Below are 17827 nucleotides of genomic sequence, written 5' to 3'. Positions count from 1 at the left end.
CACTGGAGGGAGAGAGTTGGCAAAGGCAGGTGGGATGAGCGGGTGCCTCCCGGAGGAGGGAGAGCAGCCCGAGGTTAGGGAGCCCTGAGCAGAGACACATGGCTGGATGTGAGCAGGGCCTGGTGGGCAGCGACGTGTTCAGCCTGAGGCCCAGCGGGCCCGGGGAGGACCAGGCTGGAGCCCACTGCAGAAAAGTCCCAAGCGGCAGGTAAGTGGGAACAGCCTGGAGGAGGGCTGTGACCTTGGGCGAGTTGGCAAGCCCTCGGAGGCGGCGAGGTCGGGAACCCTGGGAGGCTGCACTCAGGGCCCGGCGCGCCGGCGTACAGACACGTCCCCGTGCCTCGTGTGCACTTCCTGTCACAGGAGAAAATTCCCCAGGCAGGGGAGGTGGGCTGGGGGCAGGCCAGGGCGAGGTCAGGAGACTGCCCAGGAGGGCCCTCCGCGGTGCCGCAGACCACGCCTCCTCCTGACTCCCCGGATACGAATCCAGACACTTTGTAGACACGAAGCCTCAAGAATACAGAGAAGCCCCCTGCCCGGACCCCAGCGGCCAGATGTAACTTTGTTTGCAGGGGCTGTGGGGTGCACCCAAGAGGCTGAGCCCAGGCATCCCTGCCACTCAGTCCCTAAACATCCCGGTCACGTGTCCTCCCCAGGACAGATATCAGCACGGAGGTCCTGGCAGCTAGGTTTCTGGACAAGAGGCATGTGACCTTCAGCTTGGGTAAGGGTGGTGGTCCCCAGGGCCTCTTCTTTTCCTCTGGGTACAACATCCAGATGGGAAGTAGGGTGTCACACAGGTGACCAGGAGGCCAGCCCCTCTGTGTGAACCACCAGTCTTCTGTCCTGGGAGCTGAGGACAAGTAGTGTCACAAGTGCTCAGCGACTAGCCGCCCACTAGGCAGATAGACACCCACGAGGCACAGGGCAGGGACCCCAGTGGGGGGTGGGGAGGGTCCACTGAGAATAGACTGGAAGGAGCCAGTGCCAAGTGACTCCCTGCAGCTCCCAGAGACATGCAGCCTACAGCAGGCTCTGTCCAGAAGCGGTCAAGACTCCCAGGGCTGGGACACGGTCCCCAGGGCCCCCCACCTCCGTCCCCAGCAGCTGTGGATTAACAGAGGTGTCCAAAGGAGCTTCCCAAAGGCCGTCCTTCCTCAAACAGACAATCTCAGACACCCAGGGACACAGATGCCCTTGACATGACCTACACTGGGTAGGTCACAGCCCCGACGAGCTGGCCTCCAACTGGATCACCAGCACCTACTCAGGTACAGCGTTTCAGGAGGGACCGCGGGCAGCTGTGCAGTCACAGGCCCACAAACTAGTCTGTGGGGTGGCTGGCAGCTTCGAGCAGGTGAGGGGCCAGATGACCGGCCACAGGCCTCCACTCCACCGTTCTTTTGCCCCCCCTGCTGGCACACAACGCGCACCCCAGGGCCTTTGCACCACCAGGCCTTTCAAGACCCCAGTCACTCTTGCCCCAGGCTCTTCTGGCTGATCCTGCACTCCTTCTCCTCCCGGGGTGGTGACTCAGGGCCTGGGTGGCATCATCCAGATGTTTATTCATGAGTTTTCCTATCAAGGCATGCCCAGCGGGGCTGCAGCAGCACCGAGCAAACAGGAGGCCTCCAGCAAGGCTCAGGCAATTCAATGAGTTTTATTTATTGGATAAAAGCGTCAACGCGTGATGAAAAACAAACGCGGCTCCAGTCCTCGTGTCAACCCTGTCACAGCCCAGAGGGGCCGTGTCACTCCTTGAACTTCCATTCCTGGCGGCACATGGGGCAGTGCTGCTGCACCTGCTGTGCGTTGAGCCACTTGAGGATGCAGTGCATGTGGAAGCAGTGGGAGCACTGGCCCCACACCAGGGGACAGTCGTCGCCCGGCACCTTGCCTGTGGGAGGGACGAGAGGACCGTGCACGTCACATGGGGCGGGGGGGCCGGCTAGGGATGTCAGGCAGCCGTGGCAGCCCCGGGGGAGAGAGGGGGGGGGGGGTCTGTGTCCCGAGCCTGTCACACACTGGGTTTCAGGAAAGCCCGAAATCAGGAGCGTTAACGCGCCTCTGCAGTGTGCCCCCCAACAAAGGTCAGCAGTGACCCCCACGGGAATCACCCTCCCCTCCCCTGCGGGGGCTCAGTTCCAGGGAGCTCTGGCCTAGCCCGCAGACCATCCACAGACGCACCACAGTTCTGCCACGTAACCTGCCACAGGAGATCACAGCAGGAACGCATCTAGGTTACCCGTCCCCCCAGCCCCCAGAGCCACCCATCTGAAGAGTGAGCTGTTTCTCCCGATCAAGAGAAGAGCTGGGGCCTTGGGACTGGGACAGAGGTTCCTCTCCCAGGCGGCAGCGACCCAGTGCAGGAAGAGGGGGTGGGGGGGACCCTGTGGCGTTTACCGCCCTGCCTGTCAGCAGCTGGGAGTGAGCACAGTGCTGCCACCCACCCCTTTTTCATTTCTGGTCCGAAAGGGCGCGGCCTCCAAGGCCAGGTGCGAGCCGCTGGCTTTTGCCGCGACAAGCCACCTCCATCTACCTTCACCGAGAGGATGTCCACGCTGCCCCAAATCAGGACAAAAATGGGTCCCTCTGATTTCCCAGAATCAAGAAAATCCCATCACACAGCTGGTGCCAACAGAGGAGGACGACCTCCGCAGGCCCGGGTCGAGGCTCCCCCCCAGGCCTTGAGAGCTGTGGCCTCTTATCCCCACCCCTCCTGGGGTGGCCATCCCCCCACCTCACTGCCCTGGGGGGTCCTCTACGCGTACCGAATGCCGTGTCCACGTGTCACTGGTGCACAAACGCAGGGGACCAGACGGACACACTGGGGCCAAGACACACAAGACATCCTGTCATGGCAACAGCTGTTTCCACGCGTATCCTAAACGCAAGTCTGGGGGCTCTCTGAGCACAGACCCCGCCTTTGGACTCCTGTGACCACGGCCCTTCCTCCCGCCACCAAACAGAGGTGCCCGACCCTGCAAAATCACAGCACTCCCACCGGGCTCTGTTCCCGCTGACCTGGGGCTGGGGGCCCGGCGGTGCTCTGTGGCCTCCCTGTCACCCCCCCTGGCGGACAGGAGGCCAGGGCACACGGTGTATCAGGGCGGCCGCCACTTGCGGAGCAGTAGCCCAGCCAGGCAGCTGGTGTGGGTGCCAGGCCAGGAACCTTCCAGGTCTACTGTCAGCATCAGCTCCCGTCCCTGCGCAGCCCCCGCCCCACGGTGGCGCGTGCACCCCACCAAGTCAGAAAAGAGCCACCGCTATGCCTTTTTCACCTGTTTGGGGCAAAAACTCCTTTTTATAACAAAACATCACTCCCTTTCTGAAATTTTCATGACAAAACCAGAAAATCATACCCTTAGCAAGTATGGAATTACTGAACTCGCTCTGCCTCCCCAGGCACGGGAGGGATGGGTGCTGGGGGGTGAGCAGGACCCTGTGCCAGGAGCCCATGTGGTAGGACACCTGATGGAGACTACATCCCACCCCACCCCCACCCCTAAGGCCTTCCCAAGCCCAGCAGAACTCAGCTTGGAATCACCGCTACGAAATTAGAGTCGCTTTGGAAAAGAGGATCCAAGACAGTGGGCAGGAGCTAGCTCTCTGGGGGGTGGGGGAGAACTGGCCACGCGGTCCACGTGAGGCAGGGCTAGGGCAGGAGCCGCTTCCAGAACTCCGTACCGTCCCCACAGGCAGGCAGCCTGCTTCAGGCTCTGACGGGCACCTGAGCACAAGGTCGGTGACTCACCCAAGGGCTGGCTGGTGTCCTTTGTAATGAAAAGCCCCCGCAAGGAGACCTTTACTCCCAAAGCCCTCAGGGACAGGGAGCAGATTGAAGACGGCCTCAGTCACCCTGGGTTCTTCACAAGAGCTCAATTTTGGCAAGAGAAACCCCGCCTCACTTAATCTGTACAAAGAGCGCCATAGGCTTGTCAAACACTCTGCACCTTACAACCGGCTCTCACACAACCTCGAGTCTGAACACCAGACTCTAGATCCCCCACTCTGGGGCGCCTGGGGGGCTCAGTCATTTGGGCTGCTTGGGTCACGGTCTCAGGATTTGTGGGTTCTACGCCCCACGTCGGGCTCTGCGCTGCCTGCTTAGGATGCTCTCCCTGTCTGCCCCTCCCTTGCTCGTGTGCGCTCTCGCTCTCGCTCTCGCAATAAATAAACTTTAAATCCCCTCCTCTCTGCAGCAACAGACCCACTTCCACAAAACTTGAGCACCCCCTTAAACGCAGAGATGCCCGGCTACAGGCCCAGTGGAACCTGCCCTCTGTGGGCTCTGTGGGAGTGCCACCCGTCAGACACAGGCTCACTCTGCCACACCCAGTAGAGGGCAACATTCCAGACTTTTCTTTTCAGAAGCTAACAGTCTGTTGCTTAGGAGGAAGCTGCAAACGCGTGCCCCTCCAGGCTCCCGTAGCCCTTTGAGAATGATTGAAATAAAGGCACCTGGGTGGCTCAGGTGGGTAGGTGTCTGACTTCAGCTCAGGTGGTCATCTTGCGGTTCGTGAGTTCGAGCCCCCCGTCGGGCTCTGTGCCGACCGCTCAGAGCCTGGAGCCTGCTTCCCGCTTCCCATTCTGTGTCTCCCTCTCTCTCTGCCCCTCCCCTGCTTACACTCTGTCTCTCTCTCAAAAACAAATAAACATTTTAAAAAAATCAATAAAAAAAACACCACAGAGAAGAAATCTGATAAAACCTGGCAGTGGACACGGTGTGAAAAACATGACTTTGCCAAAGGATCAGCTGCCTCGGAAAGGTTGAGAGAAGGGGGGAACAGGGGCTCATTGGAGATTCAACAGCCAAGGCACAGCAAAGCAAGCAAGCACTCACTGATCCTGCTCACACCATCGAGGACAGAGACGACGACAGACGGCAGGAAAAATCTGAGCAAGGACTAAGCACAGGGGTAACGCTAAGGACTTATCACCACATCTGACGCGACAGCACTGCCGGTAAAAAACCCAAGCCACGGCTAGAGACTCTGCAGGAGTCCAGTGAAATATCCCATTTATCTGTTACCGTAACGCACTTGAAAACCCTGAGGCAAACACGGGAACTTTCCTCAGGCATTGTTATCCTACATCCCGGATGCATCCTGGATGCAGGGAAGGGGTATCCTTACAACATTCCACTTTTTGTTCGCTTGAGAATCTTTAAAGACTTTTAACACATCTTTGTACCCCGCGTATTTTTGTTTTTTTAAACATTATTTTTTTTCAACGTTTTTTATTTACTTTTGAGACAGAGAGAGACAGAGCGTGAACGGGGGAGGGGCAGAGAGAGGGAGACACAGAATCTGAAGCAGGCTCCAGGCTCTGAGCCGTCAGCACAGAGCCCGACGCGGGGCTCGAACCCACGGACCGCGAGATCGTGACCTGAGCCGAAGTCGGACGCTTAACCGACTGAGCCACCCAGGTGCCCCTTAAACATTATTTAAGTAGGGGAGCCTGGGTGGCTCAGTCGGTTAAGCGTCTGACTTCAGCTCCGGTTGTGATCTCCTGGTTCATAAGCTGGAGCTCCGAGTCGGCCCTCGTCGGGCTCTCTGCCGTCAGTGCGGGGCCTGCTTGGGAATCCTCTGCCCCCCTCTCTCCCTGCCCCTCCCCTGCTTGCTCGTGCACATGCGCACGCATGCACATGCTCTGTCCCTCTCGAAAATAAGTATTTTTAAAGTTTACTTATTTTGAGAAAGAGAATACATGAGCAGGTGAGGGGCAGAGAAAGAGAGAGAGAGAGAGGGATCGAGAATCCCAAGCAGGCTCCAAGCTGAGAATTCGGAGCCCAACTTGGGACTCCAACTCATGAACCGTGAGGTCACGACCTGAGCCCAAATCAAGAGTCAGACTCTTAACTGACCGAGCCACCCAGGCGCCCCCTTGCCGCACGTATTTCATAGCTGAGTTTGATCACAATAAAAGGCTACAACCCTTTTTCTTACAAAACTTTTGATGGGGTCTCTATACAAACATGTGACCAAACCACTTGGCTTTCTTCTGCCAACTTTTCTTCTTGAGGACAGGGGCCCCAAAACCCAGGCACTTTGTGCAGGTTTATTTCCCAGGAGACGCCAAGACCAGGCCAGCAGGCAAAGCTCAAGAGGGAGGGAACACGGGGGACACTCACAGTCCGGGCAGCAGCCATTAAAGGCCATCCGACAGATGCCACAGTTCTCGTCGTTGGCCACCCAGAGCCAAGTGGCCACGCCATTCCAGCACTTAATCTTCACCTTCATGGCGGTGGAGCCTGCGAGCAGAGGAAAGAGATGGGCTGGCTACGTTCAGCCTGCTCAGCTACAGCATCTAGGCCCCCACGGATCAAGAGGGTCAGGAACCGATGCCCAGGCTGAGAAATCCAGAGGGGTGAGCACAAATCTGTCTACAAGGTGGCGGGGGCAGGACCGGGACCTCCTTGGGAGGACCAAGCGCCCCAAGAGCTAGGCTCCCTACATTTTCAGAGCATCCGCAGTCTACCCTGCGTCCACCAAAGGGTGCATGGGCGTTCAACAATATTTGCAAAAACGTGCCATACAGTGCTTTTCAAAGGCATAAGACTAACTTGGGGTTAACAAATGAAGACCCAGACCCGGCTAACGAGGAGGTCATGCCAGGGAACAACCACTCAGCCCGCGGTCCCGGTCGCGGGCTGCTCGGTCGCCAGCTAGGCAAGCTGCGTGCCGCCTCCTCCCCCCGCCGCCGCCGCCGCCACCGCCACCAAAAGGGGACCTGGTTGCTGGGTAGGGGGATGCGGGCCGGGACCCGGGGCTCAGGCTCGGTGAGAAGGTGGGGCGCGGAGAAGGACGCAGAGGCGGACGTGGGAGACGGTGGGGCGCGGGGAGAGGGAAACGCGCGGGAAAAGGGTGAGGGCGCAGAAAAGGAGGAACGCGGGTTGAGAGCGCGGGGAAGGGATGGGGGTCGAGCGCGGAGACAGGGCGCAGGGAAGCGGTAGGAGCAGGCAGAAGGTGTGAGGCGCGGCGAAGGGGTGCGGGGCAGGAGTGCGGGGGCGGGGAGAAGCCGGGCGGAAGAGGCGGGAGCGCGGGGAGAGGGTGTGGGCGGGGTGAAAGGTGCGGGTTCAAGGCTCGGAGTGGGGAGGGGCGGGGGAGGGGCGGCGCGCCAGGCCCGCCCCAACGGCCGCGCTCCGCCCCGCGCTGTCGCACCTCCGCCGGCCTAACCGCGCGCTGCCCCGCCCGCCTTCCGTTGGCAGCGCCCGCGCGGGAAGGTATAAAAACGACCGCGGCCACTGCCCGGCACCTCACAGCTGCGCCCGCCGAACTCGCGCCTCGGCGCGCACGCGCCGCCCCGCCCCCGCAGCCCGCCCACAGCCCGCCCGCAGCCAATCCCCGGCCTCTCCGAGGACTCGGCACCGGAAGACACCGCGCGGCTCCGGAAGTGACGCCCCGGCGTGCTGACGCGCGGGCTCGAGCCAAGGCCGATTCCGCGCCCGCCATGGCCGACAAAATGGACATGTCTCTGGACGACATCATTAAGCTGAACCGGAGCCAGCGAGGCGGCCGCGGCGGAGGCCGGGGCCGCGGCAGGGCCGGCTCCCAGGGCGGCCGCGGCGGCGGGGCGCAGGCCGCCGCGCGAGTGAACCGAGGCGGCGGGCCCATCCGGAACCGGCCGGCCATCGCTCGAGGCGCGGCGGGCGGCGGCGGCAGGAACCGGCCGGCGCCCTACAGCAGGGTGAGTGCGGAGGCGGCGGGCCTCGGTGGGGAGCGGGCCGGCGGGGCGGCGCGCGGCGGGGAGGGCTGCAGGCCGCGCCGGGCCGGTGGGCGCGGGCGCCGACCGGGCGGGGAGGCCGCGCGCCGGCCGGGCCCGGGAGGCGGAGACCCTCCCGGCCTTTGTCTCGGCCGGGCGCCGGGCCTCGTGGCGGCGGGGCCGAGGGGGCGTTGGGCGCGGCCGCGCCGGCGGCGGGAAGTTAGTTGGAGGGAACCGAGGAGCCGCGGGGCCCGGGGCTCCCGGGGGCTCGGCTGCGGCCTGACGGCGGCGTGGGCGGGAAGGGCAGGGCCGCGGGTCCGTGTGCGTTTCCCTCCGGGCCCCGAGTGTCGTGCCCGGACCGTGAGGGCGAAGGAGAGTCCTGGAGAGCCGCTCACGGGTCTGGGTCCGTTCTTGTGTTTTCTTTCCCCTTCAGCCCAAACAACTTCCTGACAAGTGGCAACACGACCTTTTCGACAGCGGTTTCGGGGGCGGCGCAGGCGTCGAGACGGGTGGGAAACTGCTGGTGTCAAATCTGGATTTTGGAGTATCGGACGCTGATATTCAGGTAAGGGACGGGAGCTTCTTGGCGCGCAGTTGACCCCTCACGGACTCGGTCCTGTTCGGGACGTGGTCTTGAATCTCCTCCACCGTAGACCAGTGAGCCCTCCCCGGCCCCCCGCGAGGAGCTGCGGGGTCGCAGAGCAGAGGTCACACTAGTCGCCAGCCCCACAAGTAGGCCGGTGTGTTGGAAGACAGGCCCCCAGCCCGGCGTGAGGAGCTGCCGCCCTTCTAAGACGTTCTGTCAGTGAGGATCCCCTGCCAGAGCTCCCAGCCAGGCCGGAGAGGGGGCTCTCCCGTGTTTCTCGCGTTACCGACTCAGCCGGGATGTTTCTTTGGTTTCTTTTGCATTTGTTTTAGCTATTTGTTGGGAGGAGAAGACCTTTTTTTCATGGAAACAGGTAGACAAAACGGGCACAGGATGGTGCCGGGCAGCTTTCCTGCTCCGTTTGCCTTGAGCTGCAAGCTCCGTGTCTGTCTCGCGGAACTTGCGCTCCGGCTTCCCCCACCCGTCTTTGTAGTGACACGATTTCAAACCCATCCTTGTCTGAAGCTGTGTTTTCTTTCGTTTGTTTTCTTTTTCCTTTTTTTCTTTTCGATTGAACGCCAAAGGCGCATAAGCTTATTTTCTGGTTAAGTAAAGATACCTTGAGGATCGGTCCCAGAGATGGCTGGGTCAGGGTGCTGGGCCTTCCTGGGTTCAATTTCCCAGAGCCCCACTGTTTGTTTGACTACCGTGGGAGGACAGAGCAAGGCCGGTGAGCACTCACGGTGTCTCAACACTTTTTTTAAGGTGGTTTCTGGCATCCACTGGAAACCGCTTTTGGTGAACTCCACTTCCCGCTGTGTGCCTGCGGCCGGAGTAGCCCCACACTCTGGGTTCCCTCTCCAACTCCCAGCCTGCCTGAGGTCAGGGCAGTTTCCATGGCAGCGCTTGACTTCAGCCTTTGCGGCAGGCTTGAGTAGGAGGAGAGGGAAAGGTGAGCCAGAAATCTGCCCTGGGGGAGGGGCTGGGTCAGGGCTCCCGCATCAACGGGCCCTGTGAGCTGGTCCACATGACGGATAGCGTCCCTTGCTCTGCGATCTTGGCCTTTGCTGTTTCTTGGTACAGTCCTTGGGTGTGTCGGAAATTTTCCTCTGTTGAAGAAGATAGCGACTTAATCTCGTGCCCTGCACTGGTGGGCTTTGCGGTCCTGTACCTGCCTCCTGGTACCGGTGTCAGGTCCCCACGCTGGCGGGAGCCCTCAGGCCCAGCTGCTCCCGGAAGTTGCTGTCCCGTCCGCCCCTCCCTTCCCCCCCAGTTTGCACTGCCCGGCCCCCATACGTGTCTGCCTCCCAGGGAAAGACCCCCCCCCCCCACCCCCGGCCCCCCAGAAGTTCACACTCCAGGGACGGCCCTGGGCCCCCAGGAAGGGGAGCCGCTTTGCTAAAAGCTGCACTTTCCGGCCCCCAGGAGCTCTTCGCTGAGTTCGGAACTCTGAAGAAGGCGGCCGTACACTACGATCGCTCAGGGCGCAGTTTAGGAACAGCTGATGTGCACTTTGAACGGAAGGCAGATGCCCTGAAGGCGATGAAGCAGTACAACGGCGTCCCCCTGGATGGTGCGTCCGAGGTTGGACCCAGGATGCTAGAGGGGCCGCATCTAGTTGTGGAGTCTGGGGCTGGCAGCCGTCCGTGCAGGAATGTGGCTTACCCCTGTGGCTGAGGACACTTTGCATTCGCCCCTTTGTCTCTCTCTTCCATTCTGCCACCTCTCATGCTGCCCCACACATCCGGACCAACCTCTTGTGAACCCCCATCCAGCAAGCTACATCCCTCCCCTCCTTCAGCTCCTTCCGGAAGATTCACTTCTGTGAAGCCTTCTCAGAACCGCCATAGTACACCTCTGAGTGCGGGGCTGTAGTCGTAAAGACAAAGGTACCGGTCCTTCTTCCGTCAGGTCACCCACACCTTTCCACCCACGAGCACCCCGGACACCTGAGCAGACACCCACCTGACCTGGACTCAGAAGGAGCGAGGAGGTCCTGGCGGGCTGGTCATCGGCACCGCCTCGCCCTCCTACCGGTGTCACTCGGCCGCTCCCCTTGCGGGCAGCATTTGAGACACACGGCCCCTTTCCGGCGCTTGCATGGAGCCCGGGGTGCGGTGCCCCCGCGGGTGCGCCTCAGAGCCCTCTAACTGGAGCGCGCCCTCTTGTGTGCTTTGCCACAGGCCGCCCCATGAACATTCAGCTCGTCACGTCACAGATTGACACACAGCGGAGACCCGCACAGAGGTGAGTTGGGGGCGTGGCACGTGGCCGCTCGTCCCGCGGGCCTGTGCAGGTCACGTGAGCGAGGTCCGTTTTCCTTGCCAGCGTAAACAGAGGCGGGATGACCAGAAACCGCGGTTCCGGAGGCTTCGGGGGCGGTGGCGGCACCCGGAGAGGCGCTCGCGGAGGCAGCCGGGGCAGGGGCAGAGGCACCGGCAGGAGTTCGAAGCAGCAGCTCTCCGCCGAGGAGTTGGACGCCCAGCTGGACGCTTACAACGCCAGAGTAAGGCCCGGGGCCCGGGGCCCGGGGGGCGGGGCCGCAGACTGCCTGGGGGGGGGGGGGGCTCCTTGGAGTGAGAAGTCTTTGTGTGTTTCAGATGGACACCAGTTAAACAGACCGGCAGATCCTTGAGCGGAGCAGGACCCGGACGTCCCCTCGGTGCTCCCTGGCGGGAGGGGGGTGGAGGACCGGGGCTGTGCAGCCAGTGACGGATTTGTTTCTTTTATGTTTTAAAATAGGATTTAAAAACTCATGTAAAGGTTTTTTTGTTCTTTTTTCTTTTTTTTTTTCTTTTTCTTTTTTTTCTTTTTTTTTTTTTTTTTAAATTCTGAAACAGACCTGTTTTGTACCGAGTTATTTTTGGGATAAATTTTACCGGTTGCTGTTGTGGAGAAGGTGGCGTTTTCACCTTTGCCATAATAAAATAGAAACGTGTGTAGAACTGGAACCATTTGATTTGTCCCGCTGTCGGAGTCCTTGCTTGGGCTGGAACTTTGGTGTCGCGACCGGATGAGAGCGTGTGGGGAACAGTCCCACGGACACCTGGAGTCCTGGCACAGCCGCCAGAGTCCGTGCTCCAGGCGGGTGCTGGGCGGGAGGACCTGGGAGCAGCCGCCTCTGCCACCTGCACCGGACGTCAGGGGCGGACCGCGGGCCCCACGCTGTTGTCAGACCTCACGTGCCCCGGCCGGGCCGTTCCCTTCCTTCTGGTGCTCTGGTTCCCAGAAGCCTGGGTTCAGCGGCGACTGCAGCATGATCCCTTCGGGGCTTTCTCTGTCTTTTATGTTAAGGGACGAGCCAGAAAGCGTTCTCACAAGAGGACCGGGATGTGCCTGGTGAGATAGCTTGGGGAGCTGTGGCAGGGTCCAGTTTGACGTGCAGAGAACCGGAGGGACCGGAAGAACAGGTGCCCCCTTTGGACCCCCCTCTGGGACAGAACGGAGCAAGCTGGTGACGTCACTGGTCTCTACTCCCTATACCTGGCGGCTCGGAAGAGGCCCGGGTCCCAGTGGGAGGCAGGGCATGGAGACCTGTCCGGAGTCTTCGGGATTTTCCACCTTCCTCTCTGGCGCCTGTGGATGACCCGGTTCCGCCCCAAAGCCAGTGCGACCCGAGGGCCCTGGCTCTGCGGCCGTGGAGAAGAGACCCGGATGAGCCGTGGGGAGCACGGCCCCAGAGCTGTCCCCGAGCCTCACAGTGGGGACAGGGAGGAGGGGGCAGTTGCAACAGGAAGACTGGCCAGAGCACAGCCCGTGGCTCAGGTCGACCTCCACGCTCGGGACAGTGCTCCAGAGTCCTGAGAAAGGAGCGTGTACAGGAGCGGCCCTTTCGCTGTCGGTTCTAGCTGTTGCTCCGGCCTGTGTCATACTGGGGACGGGGCAGAAGAGTGACTCACCCGGCCGGCTCAGCCCTGGGGGAGCCCAACGTAGCAGGGGAGAGGACCGGCCCGCGCCCGGCCCTGGTGGTGTGTCTGGGAGGCCTGGGCGTGATGGAGGTCGGAGCGTCCAGGTGCAGTGGGACAGTGTCCCTGGGAGGTGGTGCCAGGCTAAGGTGGTGGGCCACCTGAAGAGAACACCTGGTGGAGGTGGAGGGAGGCCCAGGCCAGAGGCCACAAGTATGGAACTGACGGCCACTGGGATGGGGAGGGCAGGGCATCCCCTGCTCAGAGGCATCAGAGCAGTGGCCGAGGGTGCCGTGGTGCAGAGAAAGGCCCGGGAGAAAAGCAGGGGAAGGGTCCGCTCCGTGTTGGATCCGGGAGGGGAGCAGAGACCCCGGACACGGTCGGGCCTGGAGCCGGGACCCCATGGGTGCTTGGAGTTGGACGTCGTCAATTTGGCAAGCCGTTGACACATGGACACTAGCAAGGCCGCGGCCGGTGGCGTGGCCCAGGAAGGGCTGGAGGTGACAGGAGATGCAAGAGGGGTGACGTCACGGGCTGGGGAGGCCACTGAGGGGGAGGAGGACTAAATAAGGAGACCCGAGACGTTGCAGGTGAGTCCCGTGGGGGGGCTGCTGGCCAGAGTCCTGAGCCGGAAGAAGCCTCCGACGCTTTCCCTGGGGACATTTCATTTCAAGGGCTGGGGGACCCTGTCACTGTGTCTGTCGGGAAGCTCTTGAGAGGAAAATCGGGGGGCGGGGGGCTGTTGTGTTTGCAGGACAGCATCCGTGATCCGAGGCAAACCAGGCATCTGGCCACCTAAGGGACAGTGCCAGGCGTCCATACACTGGCCAGCACCTTCGTCCCCCAAAGTACCAATCGAATGAGAGAAAGCCAAAGTGACACTTAGCGGTCTTACATGTCCCTCCTGCACTGCGCCCAGACGCCGAACTGCGATTGGCCAGCGCCTGTCAACAGCCGACCAGATGGATCAGGCCACCCCCTCGGCCCAGACCCGACGCCGGGTAGCCCTCTTCCTGGCCCTCGGTCTGCACGGAAGCTCAGTGGTGCGTCCAGAAGCGCGTAGGTGATTCGCTTGGCCGGAAGCCGGCACCAGGGAGGAGAGGCAGCGAGCCCGCACGGATTGCAGGCCCTGGGCCTGGGGCCTGACCCTTACCCGGTGGCTCGTGTGGGGAAGAGGCAGTCGACCCGTATGCTTGGCTTTCGGGCGGTTGAGCAAAGATCCCTGTGGTTCCTGAGGAATCTGGAATAAGAAGCAGCAACCTGTCCCTGCGGACTGTAGGAAACCCCGCAGAGGCCGGGGCTGCGGACTCCTTGAGCGAGCGTCGCGCTTCGCACACCCCTGTGGCACCCTGGGACCCGCTGTGGGTCTGTGCTCCTCAAGAAGAGGACAGGTTTGTTCTTGCCTTCGGGGAGCTGACGGTCCGATGCAGGAAACCGACCCGGGAGACTGGAATGCGGCCCGATAACCCTCATAGGAGCTAGTGCGCAAGCGAGGCCCCGCGTGGGCCGCTGGCTGCGGAATGTGTACCACGCGTCTGTTGAGGGCCCGTGACCCACACGTTACTGGGCGTCCCCTGCGCATGTCACCCATCGTCCCAAGAACCCAGTGAAGTGATCGCTTTATTTCAGAGTTTAAAGAAAACACGGCACACTCACTTCTCCAACAAGTACGTGGGTCCCTGCCGCGCACCGGCCACCATTCACGTGCGAGGGGTAACGGGGAGCAAAACACAGAAATCCCTGCCCTCAAACTGGCCCCTCCGATGAGGGAGAGATGGGGGAAGGTGAAATACAGGGTGTCAGGGGCGCCTGGGTGGCTCAGTCCGTTAAGCGTCCGACTCTTGTTTTTGGCTCAGGTCGCGATCGTGAAGTTCGTGAGATCGATCCCCACACGGAGCTCCGTGCTGACGGCACACAGCCCGCTTGGGAGTCTCTCTCTCCCCCACCCCTCTCCCTGCCCCTCCCCGCTCACACACGTGTGCAGCGCTCACACACTCTCAAAATAAGTATCTTTTAAAAAGTTAAAGGGTGGCAGATGGTGGTAAGGCTGTGTGAGGAGTAGGGAAAGGCCTTGCTGAGGAGGCAGGGGGTGCAGGTGTGAGGCATGTGGGTATTTAGGGCAAAGTTTTGCCGGCAGAGAGGACAGCAAGGGCAAAGGCCCCGAGGTGAGAACACGGGAAAGCTCGGGGACCCCAGGGTGGCCAGGGTGGAGGGGGCAGGTGCCGTGAGGCCTCACTACTTGGCCTCTTTGCTGGGGTGAAGGAAGGAGCCCTGGGGGGACATCAGCCAGAGATGCACCCTGAGCGAAAGGCAGCATGTGGGGAAAGGCTGCCTGGGCCCAGAATTCGGGGACTCCGCGAGGATGAAGGGCAGAGACCATGGAGTGGGTTTTCGTAGTCTTATCTTAACGGTGAATGGAACATGAGGTGCTCTTTTTTTTTTTTTTTTAATTTCATTTTTAAAAATTTACCTCCAAATTAGCATATGGTGCAAAAATGTTTTCAGGAGTAGATCCCTTAATGCCACTTCCCCATTTTGCCCCTCCCCCCTCCCACACCCCCTCCAGCAACCCTCAGTTTGTTCTCCATATTTATGAGTCTCTTCTGGTTTGTCCCCCTCCCTGTTTTTGTATTCTTTTTGTTTCCCTTCCCTTATGTTCAGCTGTTTTGTCTCTTAAAGTCCTCATATGAGTGAAGTCATAGGATTTTTGTCTTTCTCTGACTGACTATGAGGTGCTCTTTTAAGACAACTTGTTTTTTGGGACACCTGAGTGGCTCAGTTGGTTAAATGTATGGCTTTGTCTCAGGTCATGATCTCATAGTTCATGAGGTCGAGCCCCGCGTCGGGCTCTGTGCTGACAGCTCAGAGCCCGGAGCCCGCTTCGGATTCTGTGTCTTCCTCTCTCACTCTGCCTCTCTCCCACTTGCGCTCGCTCTCTCACTCTCTCTCTCTCTCTCTCAAAAATAAACAAAAAAAAAAAGTGTTTGTTTTTTTTTTTAATTGAAAAAATAACACATTTGGGGCTCCTGGATGGCTCCATGGATGGAGAGTGGGACTCTTGATCTCAGGGTTGTGAGTTCGAGCCCCATGTTGGGTGTAGAGCTTACTTTAAAAATAGATTAAAAATAATAATACATTCAGTCAGCACAGAAGTGTGATGGCACAGACAGAACTGCCTTCCCACATTCTCCAGACAAAACCCTGGTACCGCCGTGGGTTTATTTATTTTACTTTTTTTTTTTTAAGATTTTATTTTTAAAGGGTTCCTGGGCGGCTCAGTTGGTTAAGCATCCAGCTCTTGGTTTGGGCTCGGGTCATGATCTCATGGTTTGTGAGTTCGAGCCCCATGTTGGGCTCTTTGGTGAAAGCAAGGAGCCTGCTTGGGATTCTCTCTCTCTGCCTCCCTCATTCAATCTCTCAAAATAAGTAAGCTCAGGGCGCCTGAGGGGCTCAATCAGTTAAGTGTCCCACTTCGGCTCCGGTCACGATCTCGTGGTTCGTGGGTCTAAGCCCCACATCGGAGCTGGAGCCTGCTTCTGTAAGTAATTTTTTAAATCTTTATTTTTGAAAGAGAGAGAGAGAGAGAGTGAGCAGGGGAGAGGCAGAGAGACAGGGAGACACAGAATCTGAAGCAGGCTCCAGGCTCCTAGCTGTCAGCACAGAGCCCGACGCGGGGCTCAAACTCACAAACCACGAGATCCTGACCTGAGCCGAAGTCGGACGCTCAACCGACTGAGCCACCCAGGCGCCCCAATCCTCATCATTTCTTTTAATGTCAGCCTATTTCTCTATTTCGTTGTGAATGTTGTTGGGTGTTATTTTGTAATTTTGATATTCAGTTTGATAGGAAAGGAGTGAGAACAGGACAGAGAGTTCCTTCGTGTTCCTCACCCAGATGCTGGCATTCCACCTGTCCGTGTTATTCTGAACTGATCGCGAGTGAGTGCGGCACGATGCATCTTTACCCCTGAATCTTTCTCTGCGTATTTCTCTAAAACAAGGATATTCACACAAGCCCCCCAAATAGGTGAGTCCCGCTTCTCTCTCTCCGCTTCTCTCTCTCTCTCTCTCTCTCTCTCTCTCTCTCTCTCTCTCCCCCTCTGCCCCTCCTGGGATTCTCTCTCTCTCTCTCCCTCTGCCCCTCCTGGGATTCTCTCTCTCTTTCTCTGCCCCTAGCTCACTTGTGCACTCTCTTTCTCTCTCTCTCTCTCTCTCAAAAATCAATCAATCAATAAATAATAAAAACAAGGATATTCTCTTACATAGTCAGACACTAACATTGACCCAGTGCCATGATCTGAACTACAGACCTGATTCGATGTAGCCAATTGTCCTAACAGTCCGTGTTGTAGATGCTTCTTTCTTTGATGCCTGGTCCACTGACCTCGAGATGCCTCTACTTGTCTTCACTTGGTAGTGCTTTCCTTATCTTCCCTGACCTCGACACTTTTGAAGGTCGGTCCCATCGGGGATGGTCTCACTTCTTTATGATTAGACCAGGGTTATGTATCCTTGGTAAGATACACAGATGGACTGTTCCATTTCAGTGCTCCCTGTGGGGTGCATGATGGCAGTCTGTCTGTCTTATCGTGGGTGAGGCGGCCTTAGTTCAGATGGGAGCTGCCTGCCTCTCTACTGTAGAGTTACTGTTCATTTTGTAACCCACAACTATCTTGAGGGAGACATTTAAAAATTTTTTATTTAAGTTTATTTATTTTAAGACTCAGGGAGAGTGGAAGAGGGGCAGAGAGAATCCCAGGCAGGTTCTGTGCTGTCAGTGTGGAGCCCGATGCGGGGCTCGAACTCATGAACTGTGAGATCATGACCTGAGCAGAAACCAAGAGTCAGATCCCTAACCAACTGAGCCGCCGAGGCACCCCGCTGAGGGAGACATTTGGGGATTAAGTGAATACCCGTTTCTCAAAGTTCTGCCCAATTGTGCCCAGTTGTGCAAACATGATCACCGTGCTGGGTTTTTTTTTTTTTAATTTTTTTTTTAACGTTTATTTATTTTTGAGACAGAGAGAGACAGAGCATGAACGGGGGAGGGTCAGAGAGAGGGAGACACAGAATCTGAATCAGGCTCCAGGCTCTGAGCTATCAGCCCAGAGCCCGACGCGGGGCTCGAACCCACGGACCGTGAGATCGTGACCTGAGCTGAAGTCGGACGCTTAACTGACTGAGCCACCCAGGCACCCCAGATCACCGTGCTGTTTGACGGTGAGTTTTTATATTCTCCTCATTCCTTCAACAATAACTGGGATCCTTTTCTAAGAAAGACAAGTCCCTTTCCACCCATTTATTCAGCTATTTATATCAGGATGGACTCGTGGATATTTATTTGATTCTATGAGTCATAAACCGGTAGCTGCTATTTTGTTGCTCGGACTGTTTTCGCTTTGGCCCTCAGGAGCCTATCACGGTCCCTCCTGTGCCCTCTGACATCCCCTGTCATCGCCTCAGCTTTTTCTGACTTTCTGACACCAGGAGGGGTTCCAGGCTCAGCTTGACCGGCAACTTTCACGGAGACGGGTATTTAGCAACCAAGATCTGGGTGCTGGGTGTGCTCATTGCCTCCGGGCTCTTGGTGCTCCTCGGCCTTCTCAGCACGGGGCTAGGAGATGTACATAGG

The 17827-nt window shown here is 58.8% G+C and overlaps 2 protein-coding genes across 5 annotated transcripts; one reads left to right on the top strand and one right to left on the bottom strand.

Moving 5' to 3' along the window:
• Positions 1-1641: 1641 nt before the first annotated feature.
• On the bottom strand, positions 1642-7279 carry ANAPC11 (anaphase promoting complex subunit 11). Of its 4 annotated transcripts, none has more exons than XM_042966815.1 (3): positions 7164-7279; positions 6134-6253; positions 1642-1897 (listed from the first exon to the last, which is right to left on the bottom strand). In XM_042966815.1, exons 2-3 carry the CDS (start codon positions 6240-6242, stop codon positions 1752-1754), a joined length of 255 nt encoding a protein of 84 aa, XP_042822749.1. In that variant the 5' UTR covers positions 6243-6253; positions 7164-7279; the 3' UTR covers positions 1642-1751. The 4 variants fall into 4 exon arrangements, with proteins under 4 accessions (XP_042822749.1, XP_042822750.1, XP_007079174.1 ...); XM_042966816.1 differs by lacking the exon at positions 7164-7279 and adding an exon at positions 6733-7088; XM_007079112.3 differs by lacking the exon at positions 7164-7279 and adding an exon at positions 6566-7087.
• On the top strand, positions 6611-11241 carry ALYREF (Aly/REF export factor). The gene is made up of 7 exons (XM_042965474.1): positions 6611-6781; positions 7084-7689; positions 8138-8269; positions 9716-9863; positions 10474-10537; positions 10619-10796; positions 10891-11241. Exons 1-7 carry the CDS (start codon positions 6611-6613, stop codon positions 10903-10905), a joined length of 1314 nt encoding a protein of 437 aa, XP_042821408.1. The 3' UTR covers positions 10906-11241.
• The last annotated feature ends 6586 nt before the right edge of the window (positions 11242-17827 follow it).

This window comes from Panthera tigris, chromosome E1 (genome assembly GCF_018350195.1).
Source record: "Panthera tigris isolate Pti1 chromosome E1, P.tigris_Pti1_mat1.1, whole genome shotgun sequence".
Taxonomy (NCBI): Eukaryota; Metazoa; Chordata; class Mammalia; order Carnivora; family Felidae; genus Panthera; species Panthera tigris.
This window is presented reverse-complemented; position numbering and strand designations above follow the sequence as displayed.